At 35.7% G+C, this 27925-nt stretch overlaps 2 protein-coding genes across 2 annotated transcripts; one reads left to right on the forward strand and one right to left on the reverse strand.

The window, feature by feature from the left end:
- Positions 1–7830: 7830 nt before the first annotated feature.
- On the reverse strand, positions 7831–17761 carry LOC134249212 (signal peptidase complex subunit 3-like). Its single transcript, XM_062731589.1, has 5 exons — positions 17591–17761; positions 16890–16965; positions 15978–16052; positions 15491–15606; positions 7831–8910 (listed from the first exon to the last, which is right to left on the reverse strand). Exons 1-5 carry the CDS (start codon positions 17731–17733, stop codon positions 8781–8783), a joined length of 540 nt encoding a protein of 179 aa, XP_062587573.1. The 5' UTR covers positions 17734–17761; the 3' UTR covers positions 7831–8780.
- A 288-nt stretch (positions 17762–18049) lies between these two features.
- LOC134249213 (lysosomal Pro-X carboxypeptidase-like) lies at positions 18050–27588 on the forward strand. Its single transcript, XM_062731590.1, has 9 exons — positions 18050–18174; positions 22474–22614; positions 23514–23615; positions 23934–24115; positions 24242–24399; positions 24553–24725; positions 25914–26075; positions 26503–26690; positions 27003–27588. The coding sequence occupies exons 3-9, from the start codon at positions 23520–23522 to the stop codon at positions 27193–27195; spliced, it is 1152 nt and encodes a 383-aa protein (XP_062587574.1). The 5' UTR covers positions 18050–18174; positions 22474–22614; positions 23514–23519; the 3' UTR covers positions 27196–27588.
- Positions 27589–27925: the final 337 nt, after the last annotated feature.

Here is a 27925-nt window from a genome sequence, read left to right on the forward strand (position 1 = left end):
TGATCAATTTTTAAAGATGTTGGTGTGCTCCTAGTTTTCCCATTTGAAAAAATTCAGATTAGATTCTTTAAATAGAGCGTTGCTATGGAAATAAGCAGAAAAAATATCCTAAAAAACCTGAAAAATATTTTCTTTCCTTGGATACGTACCCTCAAATATAGATTCCCAAAACTTTTATGATTGATATTTATTAACAGCTAACCTGACTTTTAATTTTGACTATCATCCAATCTCCAAGTGGATGCAAGAAGTTGGCACACAGGGCTTAATACTGATATAAAGTTCACAAAATCGAACATTTTCCCTTCTTGGTAACCATAGCAACAGTGCTGTTTTCTTTATCAAATTTTATCAATATATGATATTCAACTTCAGTTCTAACAGATAAGTACTATTCAAGCTGAATCCTTTAATTTGTTTCTTGATTAAATGGCAATTTAATTCTTAATGCAGCGAAAAATAAATCACTTTTAAGCACTGGTTCTTTGTTTCCATGGTAACACTGCAAAGTAGCAATTATACTCAATTTTTCTTATGGTTTTGGTGTTGCAAGGTCCTAAGAATGCATTTTTGCCAGTCTTGAATTTTCATGTTTTTCCTCAAGACAGTAGCATTAACCCAATCTTAGTTACAGGTTTTGCATGGTAACACTGTGTTTCCATAGCAACCTTTAAAGTTATTTTTAGAATAATATTGCTTACACTTATGTACTTAAGGTCAAACATTTTCATTTTTTTTAAGTCGTTGATTGAGTTTGAGCATGTAACACCTACCATTTATTAATACGTAGTGTTTTTCAGCATATTTCAGCCTTTTAAATGTATTCCAAATGTACCCTTGGTTACCACTTACTTAGAGATATATTCTAAACAGTTGCTTTACAGTATAAGTGACAACAAGGTGTCATGTTTTTGTGAGAATGGTTTGTTTGCTTTTTCTAGTTTTTATTAAGCCACAGTCAAGATTTAAAGTGACTGAAAATCTCGATTTTTCAAACTTTTCCGGCTGTTGTCATAGCAACCGAGACACATAGCAACGAAATTTTGTTTGATATTTGTTTCTGATGTCAAGTACTCAGCATGGGTGAAGTTTCATCAAAATCCGTGACCATGCGTGGCAACGAAGTTCAAGTGGTTACAGAGAATGGCTATTAATACCTAACAAATTGAACAAACAGTGATCTAAAAAAATCTACATGTATAGCCAAGAGAGCATGTAACACGGACCCATGGAAATTCAGGAGGTGTGATCAGGTGACTAGCAGGAGTAAACATCCCCTGCTGACTTGTCACACGCGCCATGAGCCTATGTATTTATGAGATAGAAGGAACTTTCTGTAGTCAAATTTAGTATAAAAACAAAGGCCTAACAAAGGGTATTAATCAAGTCAGCCAAAATACGACCAAATACATGTATATTTGCTAACAACTTGATTTTTTTTATTAATAATATCGGCCATATGCATATAATGTGCGAAATGCAGAGTTTAAACGAGGTTAACTTATTTAAAAGATACCACGAGTCTGCAACATCTGTTTCATATTTAGATATTTTACTAGAAAAAGGCGTTTATGGTTATCAAACAATAAAGCTCTATGATAAACGTGATTACTTTAACTTTTTCATCATCAACTTTCCTTATTTATGCAGAAATATATCCTCGTCACCTGCATACGAGATTTATATCTCTCAGTTGATTCGATACGCAAGAGCATGTTCTACGTAAGAACAATTTCTAAAAATATTGACAGACAAATTGCTAAAACAAGAATATAAGCAGTCTCGTATAAAATTATCATTTCGTAAAAAAATGACCTTGTCAGCAAATACAATTTTTAAGTCATATGCTGACTAATGTTACTAATTGTTAGGCCATTATATACACATCAATTGTCGACGGATTTTCGATCATGACAAGAAACAAACGGCGGATGTGACAGACAGGGGATGCTCACTCTTCCATGGCACCTGATCCCACCTCTGATGATTTTGAGGTCCGTGTTTGCTCAACTCCAATTTTGCATTGTTTAATGAACTTTTGAGCTTGAATACTGTTGGCTAAAATTGATCGTACGCGGAGCATGCTCTTGAGTATCGAAAAGTTTGGAGTAGTTAACACCATATGCCTTACTCTTTAACTCAAATTCCCCGGGTTATATTGAGTAGACATAAGAATGGAAATAATAATTGTTAATTAATAAATTTTTTTTTTGATTTATCAATGTCGACTTTAAAGCAAGAGCAAGTGTTTTCTTCTCGTGTAGAAGTTTTTGTATAAAAATATAAAAACAGGTAAGCCTTTAAAAAAAGCACAATTAATCCCTGTTGAAATACAGTTATTTGAAAGAGAACTGGTCTCAAAAGACTATTTAAATGTTGTCGATGAGGATCTTCAGCATCTTTTTAATATTTTGTGTGTAGAATCAGGGCGATTTTTTTTGGCAAAGTAAGTTTGTTGATAGCAAAAAGCAAGATAGGAAAATTTCTTGTATTAGTCAAATCGTCCCAAAACATAAGGCTTAGAGCAATTAGAACAATGCTCTGTCATCCTTGAAATTTCAATAAGGCGTGGCATTCTCGGCGCTACGTAATTAAAGTCTTTCAAATGGCGTCCCCAGGTGGCGTATAGGGGATCCCTACCTAAGTGAGGGGTGCACCGGATAGACTGAAGAAGGTGCCGTGGACCAATGCAGCAAAAGGGAGGGACACCCTGACAGAAAACAACTGGTCCTCCAAGCATGGGACTTGGGCAGGAGGCCAACTACCTCCTCCAGTGGGGACCGCCATTAGTGGCAGTAAGACGACGAAGGGTGAAAGCCTTAATGAAGCCCAGTGTCCAACTAGATCCCTTGTGACACCCAAACAAACATTCACCATCGGACACTGGGATGTGAGAACAATGTATAGAGGAGGAGCTTCAGCGCAAATTGCGAGAGAGATGGAAGGATACCAACAGGACATTTTGGGAATCAGTGAGTGCAGATGGACAGAGAGCTGGTAAGATGAGAATGGCCTCGGACCAGACCGTCATATACAGCGGGGATGAAGAATTACGTGAGGGAGAAGTTGCCATAATGATCAGCAAGCGTGCAATGAAATCACTCATGGAATGTACATCCGTCAGTAAGAGAATCAGTAAGAGAATCATGACAGCAAGATTCTATTCAAGATACAGAAGAGTGTCAGTGATCCAAGCATATGCGCCACATAATGAAAAGGAAGAGGAGGAGAAAGACTAATTCTATCAGGAGTTACGAAGACCATGCATGGATGTAATAAGAACGATGTATAATTATTATCATGGGGGACCTAATCACAAAGGTAGGGAGTGACAATAATGGATATGAAAGAACTAAGGGTATCCATGGACTGGGAACACAGAAAGAAAATGAAGAAAGACTATGTGAATTTAGTCAGACCAACAAACTTGTTTGAACATTGTTTTCCCACAAAAACATACACAAAGCAACATGGGTGTTTGTTACTGGAACAGCGAAAAACCAGATTGACCATCTTCTCATCAGTGGACAGTGGAGATCTTCTGTTCTTGACACCAAGGTTCAGAAGGGAGCGGATGCCAATAACGATCACTACGTGGTGAAGACCCGAATCAGGCTACGGCTCAGCATACACAAGAATAAGAACAAGATGAAACCAAGATTGGATGTAGAACGCTTCAAAAACAACGAAGTAAAAGCTAAGTTCAATGACTGCATGAGAGAGAAATAAGAAGAGCACAGAGAAAATTCTGAAGATGTCGAGAAATTTTGGGACCAGCAGAAGATGGCATATGTGAACTCAGCAACAGAAGTACTTGGCTACAGGAAAGGCAAAATGAAGGATATGGAGATAACGAACAGTATTCAATACCAAAGTCCATAGAACAATACAAAATAGGAGCAGAGCAAACACGGACCTCCAAAACATCAGAGGTGGGATCAGGTGCCATGAAGGAGTGAGCATCCCCTGGTGACCGGTCACACCCGCCGAGTCCTCCTCGTCATGATCGGGAAATAACGGGAAAATCCAATTCAGTGTATAAATAATAGACTAACAATTAGTATGAAAAACGTCAGTCAGCATTCGACTCAATGATAAATTGTATTTGCTGACAAGGTCATTGTATCAACCAAAGATCAACGAAATGATGACTTTAAACGACACTGCTGATATTCTTGTTTCATCAACTTGTTTGTCAATAATTTGCCTCTTTTAGAAATTGTTCATACGTAGAACATGCATGCTTCTGCGTATGGAATCAACTGAGATATATAAACGCCGTATGCAGGTGATGAAGGTACCAGTATATTGCTGCATAAGTTAGTGATGTTGACGATAGAAAAGTTAAAGTCATCACGTTTATCATATACCTTGGTTGTTAGATTACCATTAACGTCTTTTCAAGTAAAATATCCAAGTATGAAACAGATGTGTCAAACTCTGTGGTATCATTTATTTCAAGGTCACCAGGATATATCGTATCGAAATAGGAATGGAAAATACCATTGTTAAATGACAATACGTCGTCGATATATCTTAATGTTGAGTTGAAGGCCACAGCAAGTGTTTTCTTCTTATCACGCATAAGATTTTGGACAAATTCTGCCTCATGTGAATACAAAAATAGGTCTGCTAGTAACGGAGCAAAAGTAAACCTTGAATCAGCGAAAACACCTGGAAGTTGATACATGAAAGAAAAGACATCAAGACAAAAATAGAGAGCACAAAATCAGAAAGAGTCAAGACAAGGCTGAAGGAAAATTACAGGGGGGGGGGGGGTTCAAAGCAGTCAAGAAAAGTGCGCGAGAAGACAAGAGGAGAACGGGAGGCAGAAGGAACTGTACAGCATAGTAAAGCAGCTGACAAAAAACAGAAATAAACAAACAGCAGCGGTGAAGAGCAAAGATAGAGAGCTGCTGAAAAATAAAGAAGCAAGGCTTTCCGGATAGAGGGACTATTTTGAAGAAGTACTAAACAGGGACACTCCAGAGTCACCACCACAAGATGAACATGAGGAAGAAGAAGAGAAGGACATCTCGGTTGATCCACCCACCACACAGGAAATAAGGACTGCACTGAAGACGATTCGGAATGGGAGGGTCCCTGAAGCAGATCATATAACTGCAGAATTGTTAAAGGCAGACATTGATAAGAGCAGCCAGGAGTTGAAGCACACCTTTGACCAGATATGGAAGGAGGAAAAGATGCCCAAAGAATGGACCAGAGGACTGATCTGTAAAATTCCCAGGAGAGGCAACTTACAGGACTGCAGCAACTGGAGGGGAGTCACATTGCTGCTCCTAGCCAGCAAAGCACTCAACAGGGCATCATCAACAGAATACAGGCTGGAGTTGACCGCACCCTGAGGAAAGAGCAGGCAGGATTCCGGAGAGGGAGAGGGATTGTCAATCAGATCTTCATCCTTAGGAACATCCTGGAACAAGTCAACGAGTAAAATGCTACACTGTACATCCATTTTTAGACTTTGAGAAAGGTTTCGACTCGGTGCACAGAGACAGCCTTTGGTTCATTATGAAGAAATATGGAATACCCAGAAAACTGATTACGATGGTCAAAGCCCTGCATGACAATTTTCAGTGATCTGTCATTGATGACAACGAGACCACAGACCCTTTTCCTATGGAGACTGGTGTCAAACAAGGATGCTGCATGCCAGGCCTCTCGTTCCTCCTAGTGATAGACTAGATGATGCAACAGACGGTCAGAAAAAAGAGAACAGGAATTAGATGGGACTTCACCACTATGCTTAAAGGCCTTGAATTTGCAGACGGCATTGCCCTACTGTCATCAGCAATGAACCAGTTTCAGTCTAAGACAACAGAACTGGAAGAAAACTCCGCAAAAGTTGGGTTGAAGCTGAATGCCTAGAAGTGCAAAGTGATGAAGATAAATAGCAAGAGTGAAATCAGTCTGACATTTGGAAACAGCGAAGCCGACGAGGTGGACAACTTTACCTACCTCAGCGCTAATGTCACCAAGGATGGAGGAGGAACTCCTGACATCAGGAAGAGGATAGCACTGGCCAGTGTATCCTTCAGGAGGCTAGCCAATATCTGGAACACTACAGACATCAAAAGAAAGATAAAAGTCTCCCTTTTTAAGAACCTGGCCCTCTCTGTATTGTTAAAAGGATGTGAGAGGTGGAAGCTTACCAAGACAGAGAAAAAGAAGATTGATATCTTTCAGACCAAGTGCCTCAGAAGGATCCTTAACGTCAGATGGCAGCAGAATATCCCAAACAAGACAGTTCTGGAGATGGCAGAAGCAGAAAGCATTAGTAGCGAGGTAAGGAAGAGGAGAAGGAATTGGATCGGCTATGTGCTTAGAAAGGATCCAACGGATGACTGGGTTGTGGCCCTCGGGTGGACGCCTGAAAGGAGAGGGAAGTGAGGTCGCCCCAATACAACTTGGCAATATAAGGTGGAGCAAAACAATGCTGGCTGGAACTCCTGGAACACTATACACCGTGCAGCCTCAGACCGACCCCAGTGGAAGAGATGTTTAGGCCTTGTGTGCCTCCTGGCACGGAGAGAAATAAGGTTAAGGTAAATGGTGAATAGATTCTCATTGGTTCAGAAATTAATAACAATGGCAACTTTAAATTGTTGCTGACAACAATGAGACGACTTAAGCCCCATCTCTGCCGTAAGAAACGCTTTCATTGGATTATTGCTACACTTGTTGACATTAGCCCGAATTCTATCCTATGTATATTTCAGTGAATGAAAAGATGTGTAAATTTCAGACGCTAATAATGGAGTGTCGAGAATACCACGCCTTACTGAAAGTCCAAAGATAACAGAGAATTGCACTACTTCAGGCATGCTGTTGCATTGGAGGAAAGGGCTGTAACAAAAATTAATATTGCATTATCAGAAGTGTTTCGTGATAAAAAAAAAAAAAAGTAGGTTGCCGACACTCAATTTAATTGAAAAACAATTACTGTGCATACAATTTGTCAGTTTGTGTCCACTCCTTGCTTGAAGTACAACCTAGAACTTTGTCAGTGGATGCATCTTACGAGAAATGTGTCGTGAACTGCTTTAACTAGTCAAATCCTTTCTGAATCAAATACAATGTATTACACTTTTGATGTCTACAGCTATCGAACCCCGTTCCTTGCTGCATCGTAACAATGCCAAAATTTTAGAGATTTTAAGATATCTAAAGTAAATCTTTACTCCAAAGTTGTTTCAAACGACAGGGTCACATTACAACCATGAATGTGCAATAACAGACAGATCTGCATAATGCAGTTCTGTTTCGGATTATTGAGTACACGCATATTATGTATACATGTACCCCAATATTTTTATTAAATATAAACTACACGATATACGTGTAGCTTTCTTTTCCTTCGTGGGTGAGAGTGGTCCAAATATGTAACATTTCCTGGCTTTTTTTCACGGGTTTTAATATTTTACGAGCCACAAAAACGTCAGATCCGTGCCATTATGAAAACTAAGTCAAGCTTAGTTTTCATTTCCTGCATGTTAAAATGCCAAATGTAGGGTGATGTTTTCTTTTCACCAATATTGGTGAGTACTAGAAGCATTGTACTTTTGATAAATTGTGATTTCGGCATTTAATTCGCAAGTATTGAAAATCAACTTCGGTTGGAATGGAGACGGAAAAATTTCCAGTTTTTGTCATGGCACCCATTCTACAGTTCTAACGTTTTCCTGGGACATAAAATATCAAAATCGTAAAAAAAAAGTTTGGAATACGTCTGATCATGCTGATATTTCGAACTTGGGTCAGAGATGAAATACAAATGATTAAACACTAGTTTTTTTCAGATACATAAACATTTTATTTTTTTCACACTTGGAATACCTTCATATTTGAGCTCTTCCATCTTCCCCAAAAGCATATATAGGAAGAAATTGCAAGTCCAAAAATTTTGATAGCTTTAGGGTCCTAATACACTACTACAATGTACATGTACTTTGACATAAGAAATGGAGATAAGTTCTTTTCAGTCACAGTAAATGATTAGAAAACAATCTCGATAAAAAACATGCATGTGTACACTGATGTCTCAGGAATAATTCCTTTATAAAGCTTACATTTGAATACTTGTTCTTGATTCATCAGGTATACAGTGTAAATTATTTTTTCTTCAAATTCAAATTCTCAATTCAACGCAATACATGTATTTCCATAAATTGCATCAATCAATCATTTCATCATTGAAACTTTGATGATACTAAATAAAATGAACACAAAACATGTACATATACTCAATCTTTTCCACAAACATGAATCACCGTAGGTTTAATATATCAAGATTTTTAACTCACTCATTCTCTCAAAAAAAAATCACATCCTTTGGAAGTTATACTCACATACACACCAAATAATTAAAACACCGTGCACAATACCATCACCTCAGGTACAGATTCACAGTTCAAATACATGTACTCACAAAGCATTCTTACACTTACATTTCATAACATTCTCATAACATTCTCATGAAAACTAAACACTAAATACATACAAACAAATCATAGTACATGTATTAAAATTTTTCTTTGAAATACCAAAACTTGACTTTCATTTTTAAAAAAAATCATTTTAAACAATCTTCTATTTTTTTAAAAAAAAAAATCATTTCAATAACCTCTTGATGTTTTTAATTTTACAAAATGGCCTCCATGAAATAAAGCACTTCATTTACACATAACGAGGAATTAGACCAGCCGTCCACACAGATCTGTATATCGCTGCCTTGTGAACCCCCTCCATTACGTACCGGACTAGAATCGATTTGGACTGTACTCATCTGGAAACTTAAACTTGTGTGAGCCATCTCCCATTACTTTGGGTAGGGTGCCAGCATTGGGAATGACATTCCAGGACAGAGTCAAAGTGATGTTCTTATTCCCCCTGTAAAATCAATACTGTGTAGTATTATAATTATATGTAACATACTAGGAAGTCAGTTGTGACTTAAATTAACATCAAGTCAAGTCAAACATGCATGGTAAAAGTTCACAAATGATAGACACAACTTGCACCAGAAAAACATATGCAGCAGACAAGGTCTTTTTTCAGACAACTTTCTTTTTTTAAATTTAATCTTAAATTCCTCTCTGTGCAATATATTGCCAGGTTACCTCTCGATATATGATTACACAATCAAATACAAGCGGACAACATTCAGCACTTTAAACATGCCAATCAAGTAATATAAATATGCCACTGTGACAAGCAGACAACAGGTGAGATTGTTTTCTGTAATGCTAAGATATTTCAGACATTTTCCTATGAGATTTTTTTCAGCATTATTTGGGAGAAAAAAAAAGTCAACCAAATTTTCTCCAACAAGTGCTCAGTGCCAAATGACTGAGAATGATATTAGATCGTCAATTTAACAACTGCAACCTGTTTGCAGAAAGTAATTTATATTTCTCACTAGTCACTACAGGGTTTCACTCCATTTTACAAAATGCATTACTTTCTTATGTGTTTCCAAGTTAGTGTTTATTCTTTTAAAATCAAAATGGTCAAAAAAAGGCAATATCACAAATATTAAATGGACATACATGTAAGTTGGGGTGGTAGTCCAGTCAATGAACTACAGGACCCGAAACAAATTGCAAAAGAAGAAATAAATGCATAGAAAGTTTCATTTATGTTCTGTTATTAATCTATAAAAATTCGCCATTGATTAGTTACTGTATAGTAATTTTCTGCGAATTATTTAAATTCTCCTTAAACGAAATTCATTATAACGTAATGTCCCCTCCATATGCAATAGGCCTACGGAACATGACGTCATAACAACATAACGACGGATGATAATCTGCTAATATTATGTAAGTATTCTATACTAATTCAATATATTTATAATATTTTACAGGAATTACTTTATTCCGATACGCAACTATCAATAGTATTAGCTAAAACAGTATCATTATGTTTCAATGGATCGTAGCAGACGCATATCCCCCATAATAAAGAATTTTGTTAAAAATACTTAAACTGTCAATAATATAATACTCACATTCAACATATTAATTAGAATTATCGTTTTACAAAGAAAACCAAAGTATTTCTCTGATATGTCGCTGATTATTTACGTTTTTATCGATGTGTTTACCTAGACTCTGTCCAAAATAAAAAAGTACGACAGCCCAGTGCAGTCATATTGATTGAATCTAAAAGTTAACGGTAGTTTAATTAATTTTATGTGTTTGCATCTTTTAGCCAAAAAAAAAAAAATAATAATAATTTTAAAAAATAATAATAATATTTAGCAAATATTAGAAGAACCAAGCTTTATTATTATTTCCTTTCATTTAGGATTACTGCACTTTTTGATGAAAGATTTGAATATGGAACAGAGTCTATCAAGTTTATGTGTGTTTTGTTCAAAATCATTAGACAATGGAACAGAATTGACAGTTTTACGCGAAAAGGGTTGTGATACAATTAATAAATCTAGTGAAATTCTTAATGCAGGTATAATAACACATCCTGGGCAAAAAGTTCATAAAAATTGTAGGCGAGATTTCTGCAGACACAAAGAAATACGTCGCCATGAAAGTGTACCTACACATGTCCTTGAGGACAAAACATTATCTCTGCGTTCAAAAGCAAACGCCTTTTCATTTAAAGACCATTGTCTTTTTTGTTCACAGATGGTCAAAACTGATGGAAATAAGCGAAGCCTGGACTGCTTCCCTGTACATACTTTTGATTTTCAGCGTACTATAGCATCAATTTGCTCTGAAAGAGGGGATGATTGGGGCAATGAAGTAAGAAAGCGAATAGAGTTTGGAAGAGATCTCCCAGCTGTCGATGCTGTATACCATCAAGTATGCAATGTTAATTTCAGAACTGGAAAACAAATTCCTAAACAACTGCAGTCCGAGCCAAATTTGAAAAACCAGAGATTGAGCGTAGGAAGACCAGAAAATCTAAATCAGATGAAAGCATTCCTGAAAGTAGTAGAATATTTGGAAAACAATGATGATGAACAAATCACAATATCAGATCTTGTAATGAAGATGAAGGAATACTGTACTGATGAGCCATATAGTTTCGTTTACATGAAGAAAAAACTGTTAGAGTATTTTGGTAAGTCCATTGTTATAGCAGAAATAAATGGAAAACAGAATGTTGTGACATTTAGATCAACAGCCTCGGAAATTCTTCATAACTTCTACAGCCAACCGAAAGAGGAAGACCTCAAGGAGAAACAGATTAGGATCATCGAAACGGCCGCAAAACTTCTTTGCAGTGACATAAAGACTGTTAAAACAAATAAATCTACTTATCCAGATCCACTTTCACTGTCATCAGATGAATCTAATCTAGAATTTTTACCAGAGTCACTTAAATGTTTTTTGACAACACTACTGGGAAATAGAAAAAACGATACGAAAGTTTCGTCAATTGGACAGACGATGATGCAAGCAGTGAGACCCCGAGTATTGATGGCACCATTACAGATCGGTTTAGGTGTGCAGCTTCGTCATCATTTTGCATCTAAATTTCTGATAGATGTACTAAACAGTCTTGGCTTTTGTGCATCCTACTTCGAGGTGTCCAAATTTGAATCATGTGCTGCTGTTTCAAAAAGAACTTACATACCAGATACATTTGGTGATGGCCTTATCCAATTTTCAGCGGATAATGTCGATCATAACCTGATCACTTTGGACTGCAGTGGTACATTCCATGGAATGGGGATAATTGCTTCCATTACACCGGGTGTTGAATCCAGTACGCCAATACCTAGAGTTGATGTAACATGTGAAGAAATCATAGGGGCGGGGAAGATCGATATTAAATATTATAAAGCACAAACTGAAACAACCTCTTCATTTATACTTAAGAAGTTGAGTTGCGGACAGTACAAAGATGAAACGGCAAACCTTGAAACTCTGCTTAAAATTTCGTGGCCTTTGCAAACTTTACGACTTAGTTGGTCGGGATTTATGCAGAGCTATCAAAAGGGAGAGCACCCAGGACAATCATCTATTTGCTTTATGCCAATGATTGATATGAATCCAAGTGATCTGACGTGCATTTATTCTACCCTCCTGTTCCTTTGCAAAGAGAGTTCGCGTCTAAGTGTGACCCCTACTGTAACATTTGATCAACCGCTATACTGGAAGGCGTTAACTATGATCCACAATGAACCACATGGAAGTCCCCTCAAGGCCATAGTTTTACGACTAGGAGGATTCCACATGCAAATGAGTTTTCTAGGATGCATTGGGTTCGTTATGCAGAGTTCTGGTCTTTATGAAGTGCTTGAAAATATCTATGCCTCTAATACAATAGAACAAATGTTGACGGGGAAATCTTTCTCAAGATCATTACGAGGTCATATGATTGTTGATTGTGCTCTACATATTCTGCTTATCTCAAATATCCTAAATTTGCCAATACGGTGTAATCTTGAAGAAAACACCGAACAAACCAATGAAGACGATGAACAGGACAACAAGCAAAACGCACCGTTGAAAGCGAAGTTTGAGAGGGCAATGCAAATGTATCGTCAGTTGCTGTGCGAGTCGATATGTCTTGACGATATTCTAGGAGACCCTGAACTGATGGAAATTGAGCAAAGTATCAAGGAAGAAAAAGACAGACTCTCCCAATATCCCACCGCCAAGCTATGGATACAGTATATGGATATGGTCTACATTATGAAATGTTTCATTAAAGCAGAGAGAACAGGGAAGTGGCAAATGCATTTAGAGACCATAAAGAAAATGCTACCTTTTTCTGCGGCAACAGGACACAATTTGTATTTAAAATCTGCATACACATATTTGCAACAAATGCAGACTTTAGAAGATGAACATCCAGAAATTTTCCTAAGGTTCTGTGAAGGTTACCATGTTGTTAGACGAAGTGACAGATATTGGGCGGGCCTGTCGACAGATCTCATTATTGAACAAACTCTAATGAGAAGTGTGAAGACAAATGGAGGAATGACCCGAGGAAAGGGTATGTCTGAAGTACAAAGAGCACAATGGCTATTATCTATGCCAGCATGTTCCAGCATAAACTCAGCCATGCAGGATTTTGAAAAGTTGCAGTTCAGCACCAGCAATCAGCACAAAGAATGTTCCAGATCTAGACAGGAAAGAGACAACAAAGACTTGACAACAGTTTTGTCATTTCTATCTGAAAGAAATCCATTTATTGAACACCCCAGTTTGAGAAATATTGAAACAGACGTGACAGCTTCTAATGAAGTCAACGTACACAAGGCTCAAGATGTCGGACAGAAAATAATTGAAGAATTAATGGAGGGTCAGGACGTTTTCAAATTGTCTTTCAAAAGAAGTAAACAAGTAAAAACTTTGAATGAAAAATCAAAGGTCAAAGTACAAGGTGAAAGTGTGAATGTCAGTCCTCAGCTACTATTCCAAAGATTAGTCACAGCAGCAAGATCCCTTACTGATGATGTATCGAAAGTGTTTTCCTACGAGCTTAGCAACTACCCATCATCAATGTTTGATACAAACGGGATAATGCGTGAACCACAGAAATCAAATCTTGCCGATGCACTTTGGGCTCTTGGCGATTGTTCAGCAGATGAAACAACAAGTTCCTGTGAAGTCCAGTATGTTTTAGATGGGGGATCATTGTTACATCATATTCCGTGGATCAAGGGATTAACTTTTGGTAAAATTGCTCAGATGTATACCAATCATGTCTGTAAGAAATATGGTTCTGCAATAGTTGTTTTTGATGGATATGATATTGGACCTTCTACCAAAGATCAAACTCACAACAGACGTACAAAGGGCATTGTAGGAAATAAAGTCATCTTCAATGAAGACACTCCATTCCGGTCCAAAAAAGAAATGTTTCTGAGGAATTCTGAAAACAAGAAGAATTTCATACAGCTGCTTTCAAACACTTTACGATCTAGAGGCTGCACAACAATACTAGCGGAAGGGGACGCAGACGTTTTGATAGTTCAGACGACCGTAGCATCAGCTAAAAATATCAAGACAATTCTCATCGGTGAAGATACTGATTTATTGGTATTGCTTTGCTATCACACAAACCCCGCTGACAATGACATTATATTTAAATCAGAAACGAAACCCGTTGCAAAGAAATACAAAGTATGGGATCTAAAGAAATTGATAGGTGTAATAGGACAAGAAACATGCAACAATTTGCTTTTTGTTCATGCAATAACAGGTTGTGATACCACCTCAAGATTGTTTGGTGTTGGAAAAGGACAAGCTCTCAAAAAAGCAATGCACGATTCACTATTTAAAGAATGTGCACGTTGTTTTAACATTGCTTCAACGAAAGAGGAGATAAAAGTCCTTGGTGAAAAAGCTATCGGATCCCTTTATGGTGGTATTCCCTACGAAGGATTAGATTTGCTAAGATTCCGAAAATTTTATACAAAAGTTATGTCCAGTTCGACGTTTGTCGAAGTACATACACTACCTCCAACAGCAGACTCTGCGATGTTTCACTCTTTCAGAACATTCTATCAAGTAAAGCAGTGGATGGGAGAGGACGGGCTTGATTTGAGGGAGTGGGGCTGGGCAGTAGAAAATGACGAGTGTGTGCCAGTTAGGAGCAGTGTTCCCCCTGCACCAGAAGAACTTCTAAAAACCATATACTGCAAATGTAAAACCGCGTGTGATACTAAACGTTGTACATGCAAAAAACATGGTTTGGAATGTTCTCTGGCCTGTACTGAGTGTCATGGTACGACGTGTTGCAACTCTTCTGAGCAACAAAGTGAATCTGAAATTGACTTGCCAGATGTTGACCAAGAACTTTGAAGAGATTTTATTTTAAAACGTAGATTTTAATAACGATTTATGTCAAAATCTCTATATTTTGTTGTATCTAGACACCTATATAATGTCAATTTCAATTTTATGATAATTATGCTTGTTTATTTAAGACTGATAGGTTTAAAAATTTTAACATCAACATCCTGGCTTATATCTGTATCCTTTTATATTTTAAAATACGTGTATAAATTGTAGAGCTTTAAAACACGATTCTTTGCTTATGAAGTGCAAAAAGGTCATATCAATTATACAAATTATCTAGATTTAAATAAAAATGAAGTTGTATTAAATTTTTATTAATGTCTATAGGCTTGTAAACCTATTTCATGTTTTGTTTCATCACATTAGATCAGTTTCAAAGAGAACAACTTTTATATATGCCCATCATTTATGTGTCATTTTCTCGCGATCATTGATATCATATGTTATATTTTAGATCCATAAAAAATCACTTTCCCCTTAGTATACAAATTGCGAATTTTTTTCCTGCAATAATTACTTAATATGTGAAATAAATTTAGTGTTAAACATTCTTTTGCAATTTGTTTTGGGTTTTGCAAAATCTGTCGTTCATTGACTAGACTATGGGGGGTTGGGGGTAATGAAACATAATGATGTGAAGCTTAAGCAAAAACAGCCTGTAAATTGATGATTAAATTTACTGAACTTACCTTAGTCCATTCCCGTAGTCCCAGAAATAATACTTTGTATTGATACTTCTGTAATCCAGCATGGAGTTCTCTCCCCTTCTGATAATTTTGTCCCAAATTACAACTTGGTTTAATTTCTGTACAAGAAACAAAAAATAAAAAAAAATCAGGTTTTCATATTCCTCAATTATGTCATTCTGAAGATAAGAATCTGAAAAGCTAATAAACAGTACTGCCATTGAAACACTGATGTAGAGGAATTTTCTTCTTAACTTTCTTACAATTTATAATAATTTTACATGAGTGCATAGGGTTTCTTTTGGCTTTAATTACAATAATAAATATATGTTCATTCTACATGCATTTAATTACAAATATTTGTAGTGAAAACACCTGAATACTTCAGTTTTATTTATGAACAATTCAGAACAAATATTTTTTCATCAGCTATAATATTGATGCTGAAATTCTCATCAATGGCAGTTGAGATAAACAGAAGTACACTTACATGCTCTGGTGTTTCATATTCTGCTGTTAGGTATAAAAATAGTTGTTTTACATTCCAGTTAAATATTTTTGTTAAATCTGCTTTTAATTAAGGAATTTAAATTAAGAAACAATATTAAATTGCATAGATAAAATTTCTGAAACAATGTAATAACTCATATTTTAAAGTTGAAACTAAAAAAATCATTAAAAATTTAACTATTTTTAAGAATTCTGAGACCCCATTATATTTTTGTCTTTTAAAAAATGATTTTTTTAAGTTGTCCACATCATTATAATATATACATGTTTACTGCATTTAACAGTTTGAGATGTGAATATCAGTCTGGATAGCCCAGTAGATTTAGCATCTGACTAATGATTCAAGGTTCCCCTGTTCAGTTCCAAGTCTAACCATAAATTTTCTCAATTCTTGATATATTATTTGTACTTTAATCATGATGTGTTAGGCTAAAGACCTTCAACAGAGCAAGGGTAGAGTCTGTGCTGGTTTCTGCTGGAGGCAAAGACCTTGAAATGAGGGGATTGACCACCAGGCAGATTCTATCACCTTTGACCAAATAGCTCAGCTTCGATTCCTAGTCAAGCCATAATTTTCTCCCCTGTTTCATAATTTTGTGTTTATATTGATCACCCATGAACTTGCAGGTGAAAATCCTACCATGGGCAAATAAAAGCTTGGGTGTGTATTTAAGAGCAAAGACCTGCATTTTACGGATGCAGGGAAAAGCTAGGGTTTTTTTTTTTAAACTGGGACAGCTTGGAACCGAGAGTGAGAAGGTAGAGTATAGGACAAGTGATGCAGCTGGCCTGGGTTCAATTCCCAGTCCTGTCATACATGTATGCATTTTACTCCTTTTCTGTTATATGATTATGCAAAAAGTATGTATCTAATTATCATTTTTAAAAGGATATCAGTTGTCATGTCAAAGACAACAAAGCCTAGATCGCTCTTTTCTCTGTTTGCACTGTAGTCAGGAACATTTTTTCTGTAAGAGTAAGCAAATGTTAATTTCATGAGATTATGAGCATGATAAAAATATTCAACTTTAAAGATTGACCACAAAAGTTTACATGATTACAGATTTATTTCTTTTATCCTATCAGTATGTGAATGTAGACAGGTCTAGGTCTTTCGGTCTCTGATTCAGCAATACAGATTAAAGGTTTAATTACTGTAGGTCGTTTTGATTCCACGTGTTAAAATTTCACGATTTCTCAAAAAGTACCAATCATGATGGTTTTAAATTCATGCTACAAGAAATTAATTAAAATTCCATATAAGCATTTAACCATTAGTTAATGATAGCATTCACAATGGGTTTTATTCCGCGGAAACATGATGAATCACGAACACAGTGAAATTAAAACCATCGTGATTATTTGTCAATCTACAGTATCTCAGTGAGATTTGTTGAGGCTAGGAATTTTGAACAAAGACTCCAGACGTTTAGTTCAACCTTTATATTTCCTTGCTAAAAATTGTTCTACTGCTTACAAACAAATAATATTGTGAGGCTTTCTCTTTAAGCCTTGAACTTCTTAAATGAGAATAAAAATGAGGAGGAAATACATCACATATGCTACCGGCTTTATGCTTTTTTCAATACTTACACAATCGCCTTTCCTGTACCAAGGTAGACCGATGTTTTGTGTGAATTAAATGCTGTTGTAAGAAAACAGCAAAACGTTAATGCTGCCATCACGCTGAGCGTGAAGGCAAATATTGTATTCAATCTGGATAGAAATGTGTTCATTTTGGAGAGATTGAAAGCGGAAGTGCTCGTCAGCACATTTAAACTAAAATTCGATCCAAAATGTTCCGGTTTGTCATGTAACATTCTTTTTTATTATTATTATTATTTATCTATTTATTTGTGGAGGGAAGGGGACTTTTTTTATTCCGCAGTCTCATATTTTTTACATACCACCTGTATGGGATCTAGATTTCATTATTTCTGGGGCTTCGGGAAAATATTTTCCGTCACATAGCCTATATCACATGATAAGTTGTATCACATGATCGGGCGATGGCGGCTTACATCAAACATTGTCCTGTTGTAATTACTGTTGTTGTTCTTATTTGTTGTGCATGTGTTGTCAACTGTATACTTATAAAGACGAACAACATTCAGAAGGAGGTTTTTAGATCATACAAAGGGGACTATAACTACAAAACAAAGTACTTCACGCAAAAGGTATATTTTTGAAGGGCGTCTTAGCATATCGTTATGCCAGAGACATAAATACAATGTAACTTGTTATTTATGTCTGCCAGATCCTTTCTTGGGAAAAAAAATGGACCCCCCCCCACCTTCCCAGAAAAAAAAAATTATAAACTGTACATATCTATATGCCAACATGCAAATATATATCAATATATATATCAAATTGTCATTACATATATACTTTTTTCTATAAGTGCCGTTTTGACCAAGTGCCGTTTTAACCAAGTGCCGTTTTGACCAAGTGCCGTTTTCACTAGGTGCCGTTTTGCATAATCCAGGTGCCGTTTTCACCAGGTGCCGTTTTCACCAGGTACCGTTCTAACCATAATTCTCTGGTTATGCCAACACTACATGAAATATACATATTCATTCACATGATCTGTATTATTTGGAGGGGTGGGGGGTAAAAAGCTTGGAAGTTATTCATGTCTCTGAAATTATTTATATCATTGACATTATTTTATGTAGGCTTATATTTTAGAAAATGTACACCAGATTAACTGAATAATAGAATGCTATACAAAGTGCAATTATGCTGCCTGGCTGTCTATAATTTTTTTTATGTTAATCTAGCATGCACAAGGTCGGTGATGAAGAAGAGGGATAATTTTCACCAATACAGTGAAGTCGCCAATTCCGGGTCACGTCTGGGTGTTTTGTTAATATTTTGCAAATCTGTTAAATTTATATTTTATGCAATATGTGTATTGAAAGAACAAATAGTGATTCATCCTAACACCTTTTCGTTTTCAAAGTAGCTACACGGGAACAATATTTACAGAAGTATTTCAGCAAGGCCTAGCTTCCCCAGTTACGAATCATTTTCTCCATTTCCGGGTCATGTGACTTCACAGTCGTGTAATATTCATGGAACGTTTCAGAACACGATTTTTATGATGTTGAAGCATAAAACGATTCACGCAGCTTGGAAAAAAAGTAAAACAATCACAGAAAATATGTTTAAATTATTTTTAAAACAATTACAACAAAACAAATTGCAGTATGCAGAATTAAAAAATGTGTTAGGATTAAAAATAATACAATTAAGTTCATTTATTAAAAAACAAATGCATTTGAAGGGTTAACTCGATTATAATTTTTAGAAAAAATATTTTCCAGTTAGAATACTTTTGATAATCAAGGTAAAGACATGGTTGTCGATTGGTTTTGTACATAGAATTTTGACATGTTCATGCAACGAGATTGCGTGACCCGCAATTGGAGAAACTACTACAGTTTGATTTAATAATCATTATAATTTTATTTAAGCAGCGATCATTATGATTGATTTCTGAGTTAAAACTAAATGCATTTACTATACATTTGAGCTCTTATTATTTATCTAGAACTTTTATATCAGCCTTTCTGCAGCGAACAAAAACGAAAGTAGCCCGTCACCGCAGCAGAAACACCCAAGTCTTTAATGCGTGCGTTTCAGAATTTTGATTGTCGGATGCTCTCTTAAAGTTGATATTCAAAATTTTGTAATTAATTACATACAGAAAGACCAGTTCTTCATGACCAGAGTATTCAATAAGTTTTTTGCGCTTAAATTTTAACACTAGGCATAAAATACACGCGAGTGACCCGGAATTGGAGACGACCCGGAATTGGCGACTCCACTGTATCAGTTTTGTGCGCATATATAATCATCATCAACAGTAATCTTGCTAGAGGAGTTGACTGTATACATAGTAATTAATTTAGGGGTCCCAGGATTGATTCATGTGTATACATTTTCTCCTTTACAATCCAATGAAAATAATATGTGTTCATTGCAGTATTTGATGTAACAGGGTTGATGGTAATAATGAATTCAAAAAACCTGTTAGGGTTCGTACTTTTTATTCAATAATAGAACTAGAACTATTGCCCTGAAATAAATAAAAAACAATATTGAAAATATCATAAAATCATTATTGCACAATACAATATTATACACAATGCTGCATAAAGGGAGGTGACTCTTATATTCATTACACATAATACAATATTCTCTTAGAATTTACACTTTGTGTATACAATTGAAATACTTTACAACAAAATATATATTACTGTTAAAGCTATAATATCTTCATAGACATTATAATACCTGTACGAAATGTTCCGCCTGGAATATAGGGGGAATTGAGGCGTACTTGGAGAGGCGTCAATTTGTCTCTCTACATATATGGTGATACACAGGTTCCGGGCGTAACTTAGGCGGAAACCAAGCGTAAATGGGCAGGAATTTGAGGCGAAAAATGCAAATGAGCTACGCCCGGAAAAATAAATGACGCCCGTAAAAAAAATTACGCCTGGAAACTAAAATGACGCCTGGAATACAATTACGCCTGGAATGTCCTTATTATTATATAATACTATGTGACCTAAAAACCTATATATTTACCATGTTAACAAAGAAAAACATTCAGATTATGATTTACAATGTTAAAGCTAAAAATTTTGCTTTTTGAACTGTAAGAAAACATAATGACAGGTCATTAACATATATCATTAACAAGTATAGAAAAATAACATGAATTTTGTGTATTAGGGACACTAAAACACGACCACCATGATTGAGTGTGTATTTAGAATTAAACTTTTTTACAATACCTGTACATTTTATCATTTCAGTAATTATATTGAAACATTTTAGTTACTGACTGAATACAATTCTTCATTTACTCAGCAGTTTACAGTTAGATTCTCACTGCAGCCTCTATCAGACTGATATTCCTCAGAATGTGTGCACTAGGACAAACTCAAATATCTAAAGTAATTTTAGGGTCAACCTGTTATAACTATCATTGTACATAATCATAATCAAATTTACTCAAATAGGTACTAGATATTCATGATCACACCTACCAGTAGACACTGCACTGTGTCATCCTCAAGAAGTGTAAAAGCCTTAACATTGAGATATCTGCATTTCCTGTTTCCCACACACTAAACTCCCTCCTTCATGATCAAATTCAAACTTAACCTCCTATCTGAAATGACCCTTAATTGATAATTGAATTGACCAATCAGAGGCTTTTACTTCTCCTGAAAGTTCCAGGCGTAATTTTTGTTTCTATTTTCCTGCCATTTTACGCCCGGAAAATCTGAACTTGCCAATTGACGCCCGGAAATTACAAATGACGCCTGTAAGACGTCTCTTCTACTGAGGCGTAACTCTTTGAAAATTCCTCTCCGCCTCAAGTACGCCCGGAATTTGCCAATTCCTGCTCAATTCCACCCAAATTCCAGGCGGAATCCGCCTTTAAAATTCATACAGGAACCTTCTACTAATAAACAATAGATCATAAAAACAATAGCTTACCATGGTTTATCATACAGTATATGGCTGGGAGTCCAGATGATAACTATAAATTATCATAGACGTTATATAATTCTCTGATCATAAAACACTTAATTATGTACACATAATCTGGATCATTAAATACACTAGCTTTACTTCTAATAGCTAAGTAAAATATCTAACTTCCAAAATCTCTTTTTTACTGTGCAAAACGCAGCAAAAGTGCTATGGAAATTAATATTGCAAGAATTACAGATTTCACATTTAATTAACCATATTATAGATATGTTAAAATAGTAAATAGATATAAGCTTACCATAAGATGAAGAGAGTCTCAGTCAGTAGATCAAATTCTGCCATACAAAAATCAATAGGACCCCTCTACAAACAATGTGAACAAAGAATGACCAGAAAAACCAGGAACCTTGGGAGGGAATTCAACAAACCAATAAAACACAAGAACACAAAACTAAAACCCAGTAGAAATAAAGAACTTATGGAACTATATATGGCCAGGACCTTAATTATAACCCTAAAGGCAAATAACAGGGTAGCACTATATGTTACACCTGAATGACCATACACTTATCTAATAAGCTGAAATAGAAATACATACAAATAAAATACAAAATAATTTGATATTTATTAATTAATAAGAAATTAATTAATAAATCATCACTCTTACATTGAAATCAGCAATAAAAAAAATAAAATATGTTAGATAAAGTGCAATTAGATTTTAAAAGGTTACATCAATGTGATTACATTATATTGGATTATATGACTTTTTTCATGCATTATGAATCTAGGAAGTAGAAAATGAAATGACTATTAAAATACTGTCACATGCCACATTGATTCAACCATTGGTTTTGGCTATTAAGCTTATTTGAACCAGTCTCGTGTGATGAAAGTTTGTATACCTTCATTAACTTGGTAGTAAGATTTTTTTGTTGGACATTTTGAAGCTTTTTTTGTAGGTTGATCATTTTGGTTTTGTAAACAAAGACACATACCAGCAAAGATACCTTATAGCAGACCAATTTTGGGACAAAAATGGAGGACCAATTTTCTTCTACACAGGGAATGAGGGGGACATTACATTGTTCTGCAATAATACAGTAGGTTTATAGTGTCTTTTTTGAGTTGGCTCGCGTAGCGAGCTACTCCCTGTCGACATAGCCATTTCAGAGCTGTAAAATTTTTCACGCATTCATCAAGGTGATCGTTACGCCAAATATAATAGTTCTAGCAAAAAATGCTTTGGTTTGTGTGATTGTATAAACTTAAGAGGTAAAAACTGTATAAAATTTCATACTGTAACATTATTTTTGCCTCATACATGTATGCTTTTAAAGAAATTTTTGATTAAATACCTATATGATGTAAAATTACTGCGTATGAATATATGTTCAAGCATGTTAGGCGGATCTAATCTTCCCATCTGAAATTTATTTATAATTGACGTAGAATACTCCCTAACACAAACACCTGATGCTCTCATTAGCTGCAGCTAGTTGTTGCTGAAAATCTATTTTTAGAATCCAGATTTGCTGTGGGAATTTTTAACCTAATGATCCCATAACACTGACCACTTCAGCTAATGTGCTGAAATTCATTATAGAATCCAGTCAAAATAATACTGAAGCCCCTTAGTGCCAACCTGTATATATAAAGGAAAAGCAGTATACACTTTATTTATGAACCGAACATGGATCAGACAAATAATATTCAATCTCTTAAGATGCAAAATAAACTGAATATATTAAGGTATGGTGCCCATATGTATAAAAAAGCTCAATTGACTCGAGCGAGTCAACTCGCAGGCCCTTCAGGCCTTTGATGTTAAGTTTGAAGTAGAGATAGAACTGATAAACCCAAAGGCAACAGCTGGTCTCTCCAGTATAACAGGAACAGTTCTTAAGATTATTTCATTTTTTAGAACAATTTACTTATCTGAAGTTTGTGCATGTTTAACAGTATTTCTCTTATGTGAATTTACATTTATTGCATTTTTCAGGGTTTTATGTGGGACATTGCACCAGAATTTAAAGCCATTATCATATTTGCTGAGCACAGATATTATGGTACATCTATTCCTTATGGACCATCTGCTTTTAAGGTATAATATTTACATGTACTAAGATTGTACATCCCTTAGCAAGGGACAGAGATTCTTGCCTTCCTCAATTAAAAAAAACTTTTTTTATATACTTTTATGCCTTTCACTTAATTGTTATTTACTGTGTATTGTTTAATCAAGGAACAAGTGCATCAGTTTATATAGCAAAATTCTTCTGTTTTATCTGATTTATCTTCAACATATTCAATTAAAACATAGGAAGATCAATTGTTCTAAATTTCTCCTGAAAACAATTCATAATAAATGGAAGTCTTTACCTATGATATGAAGCATAAAACGATGGTGATTTATTTACAGGACCCAGCCAAAATGAACTATCTGACTTCAGAGCAGGCCCTGGCAGATTATGCTGTTCTCATCCAGCACCTTAAGTCTACCATACCAGGGTCCGCAAACAGCAAAGTGATAGCATTCGGAGGATCCTATGGGGGGATGCTAGCAGCATGGTTTAGAATGAAGTATCCTAATGTTGTTCAAGGGTAGGAGAAAATATATTAAAAATTCATATAGATCTTTTAATTAGCAGCATTGTCCTGATATGGACATTCTTGGCAGATGCTGACAGCCATAAAACATGATATTTACTATTATTCTCTGTTTTTTAGGTCTATAGCTGCCTCAGCCCCTATTTGGACCTTCTTGGCAGATGCTGATTGTGACGCCTTTGATTACACGGTCACTGAAACCTTCAGGAAATCTTCTCAAGCTTGTGTAGACAATTTCAGAGCTTTATGGAAAACACTGGACACCTCAGCTTCACAAAGTATGTCTAATTTATAACTTCAAGTAGATGTATGTAATATCAAAAACTATACTTGTGTATAAAAAACACAACACTTACAATTTTAATATATACCTAATCCAGTTTAAATATGTCTCTAGTACTCTAAAACAATGATACCTTGCATTTTCCTAGCTGCTGGTCTCTCCAAACTAACAGAGATGTTTCACCTGTGTAGACCTCTGAAGAGTGTGGATGAAGTGGGGGCTCTGAAGGGATGGATTCAGTCGGCCCTTGTATATCTGGCCATGGTGGATTATCCGTATCCCTCCAGCTTTCTGGCTCCCCTACCAGCATGGCCTGTCACGGTATATATCTGTTATATTAATATACATTTAGTGTCTCATTGGTCTATAAGTTTTCATCTCTCTTTAAAATATGTATCAAGTTGTCTCCCTGTAAAGTACGTAAGTTTTTTTTAGCTCACCTGAGCCGAAGGCTCAAGTGAGCTTTTCTGATCACATTTTGTCCGTCGTCCGTCCGTCCGTCTGTCTGTCCGTTTGTAAACTTTTCACATTTTCGACTTCTTCTCAAGAACCACTGGGCCAATTTTGACCAAACTTGGTACAAAGCATCCTTGGGTGAAGGGGAATTTAAATTGTTAAAATAAAGGGCCAAGTCCCCTCACAAGGGGAGATAATCAAGAAAAGACAAAAATAGGGTGGGGTCACTAAAAAATCTTCTTCTCAAGAACCACTGGACCAGAAAAGCTGAAACTTATATGGAAGCATACTGGTATAGTGTAGATTCTAAATTGTTCAAATCATGACCCCCCGGGGGAAGGGCGGGGCCACAATGGGGAATCAAAGTTTTACATAGAAATATATAGGGAAAATCTTTGAAAATCTTCTTCTCAAGAACCACTGGGCCAGAAAAGCTGAAACTTATGTGGAAGCATCCTGGGGTAGTGTAGATTCTAAATTGTTCAAATCATGACCCCCGGGGAAAGTTCGGGGCCACAATGGGAATCAAAGTTATACATCGAAATATATAGGAAAAATCTTTTGGAAAATCTTCTTCTCAAGAACCACTGGGCCAGAAAAGCTGAATCTTATGTGCACATGGAAGGATCCTGGGGTAGTGTAGATTTCAAAATGTCTAAATTATGATCAGTGGGGTAGGGTGGGGATGCATTATGTATTACAAGGAGGAAATCTGGTAGGAACAGAATGGTCAAAGCTTCTCAGGTGAGCGATGTGGCCCATGGGCCTCTTGTTTTCCTTTGTAATAGATTGTCTCCATGTAATAACTATAGCAAGTTGTCTCCCTGTATTAACTGTAACTAGTTGTCTCCCTGCAATAACTACATGCATAGCAAGTTGTCTCCATGTAATAACTGTAACAAGTTGTCTCCTTTTTGCAAACAGCAGAAAGGGTGTAACTGTATTTTCATTCATAATGAATAATTTTCAATTGTGAGATAAATGATAAATGAAGTGTTTATTTGAAAATATAATCATTAATTATTAAAAATAGTTCTTTGCATACACTTTCAGGCAGCCTGCCATCCTATGTCTACTCCACTGAGTGGGGACAATTTGATCCGGGGTGCAGTGAAAGCTATGAATGTTTACTTTAACTATACAGGGACCACACCTTGTTTTGATATCACAGGTCAAGCCACTCCTAATCTCGGAACCTCAGGGTGGGACTACCAGGTATTACATTGTAGTCAGTTTGTGTCTTGGGTATATAATTTTACCAAATGATAGCATAATTTATAAAAGTCACAAATTTAGACATAATACAGTAAAACTTTGTTATTCTGATCTTCAAGGATTCAAGATATTGAGGGTAATATTCTTTAAAATATATGCTTGGGACTTTACATTAAATTAAACATATCGAAGGTATTCAAGATATTGGTGTACAAGATATCATACTTCAGCTATATTTATAGAAGAATATGCTTTGCTAAATGATTGCTAGGAAGCTGATTGTACAATATTTGGATGTACATGTATTTGCAACCATTAATTCAACTTTGGCCAATCTCTTTAAATTCTTGTTGCATGTTCTTGCATTTAGTTATAAAAGTGTTATTAAAATATTACAGGTCTGTTAAAATTTAACATAATATTGTAGTCCTGCACAGAAATGGTGGCCCCTAGTTGCTCTAATGGTAAGACGGACATGTTTGAGAAATCTGCCTGGGACTTCAATGCGTACACTAAGGGTTGTCTCAAAAACTGGAAAGTAAAGCCAGACATTAACTGGTTGGAAACACAATACTGGGGCAGAAACTTGTCTTCTACATCCAATATCATATTTAGGTCAGTAACTAATCAATGCAAAATTGGCTCAAATATACAATTACATGTACTATGACCAAACTTTTTCCTTCTCTTCTCAATAGAATATTTATGTTTATAGTATTAAAGATATTAACATACCCATAAAATTAAAAGTTTGTTTCATTCTTTTTTTCTTCAATAATTTCATAATGATGAAGAATAAAAAAAAACAAAAGTAACAGACATAAAATATTTTCACTGACAACTTTTAACCTTTATTGGAAAGTATATGAAATAAACTAGTGTAAAATTGCCTTTACTTCTACAAGGCTTGTGAACCGTTTGTTTTAGCAATGGTCTGTTGGATCCCTGGTCCTCCGGAGGAGTTCTAAAATCTCAGTCTGAATCTGTTGTTGCCATAGTGATCCCTAACGGAGCTCATCATCTCGATCTGCGAGGTTCAAATAAAGCTGACACTCCAGACGTTATCTCGGCTCGAAACACAGAAAAAAAGTACATCGCCAGCTGGATCAAATCGCCATAAAAGTTCATCTCATGGAGGAGCTTTCTCAAGTTATCTACCTTTGATCTTCCAATAAATTTGCATAATACCGTGCTTAGTGGAGGACATGATTACAAGTAGAGAAATTATTTTCTTGTTATTATCTAGTGGAAAATGGATTTACATGTACATATTTACCAGGTTTTGACATTGTGCATTTCACAAATGTTTAACTTAGCATTTTTAATGGGATTTTTATAAAAATAATTTATTACATATTTAGATTTAAGGTCACTGCTAGTGTTTGTTATTTTGTGAACATTCCTTAAGCATATACATATTTCTTAGAATATTAGTATGCATATTTTACAATCTACTTCAAAATGATGTGCAATGATTTGAATATACATTTTACATGTACTTCATGAATCAGAGACAATATTTTTGCTGCAGATTTTTAGCTCACCTGAGCCGAAGGCTCAAGTGAGCTTATCTGATCACATTTTGTCCGGCGTCCGTCTGTCTGTCTGTCCGTCTGTCTGTCCGTAAACTTTTCACATTTTCGACTTCTTCTCAAGAACCAATGGGCCAATTTCAACCAAACTTGCCACAAAGCATCCTTGGGTGAAGGGGATTCAAGTTTGTTCAAATGAAGGGCCACGCCCTTTTCCAAGGGGAGATAATTATGAATTAGTGAAAAATTATTGGCATTTTTAAAAAATCTTCTTCTCAAGAACCACTGGGCCAGGAAAGATGAAACTCATGTGGAATC

The sequence above is a fragment of the Saccostrea cucullata genome, unplaced genomic scaffold (assembly GCF_032062105.1).
Source record: "Saccostrea cucullata isolate Sc308-1 unplaced genomic scaffold, CSIRO_AGI_Scuc_v1 ctg4386, whole genome shotgun sequence".
NCBI classification, from domain to species: domain Eukaryota; kingdom Metazoa; phylum Mollusca; class Bivalvia; order Ostreida; family Ostreidae; genus Saccostrea; species Saccostrea cuccullata.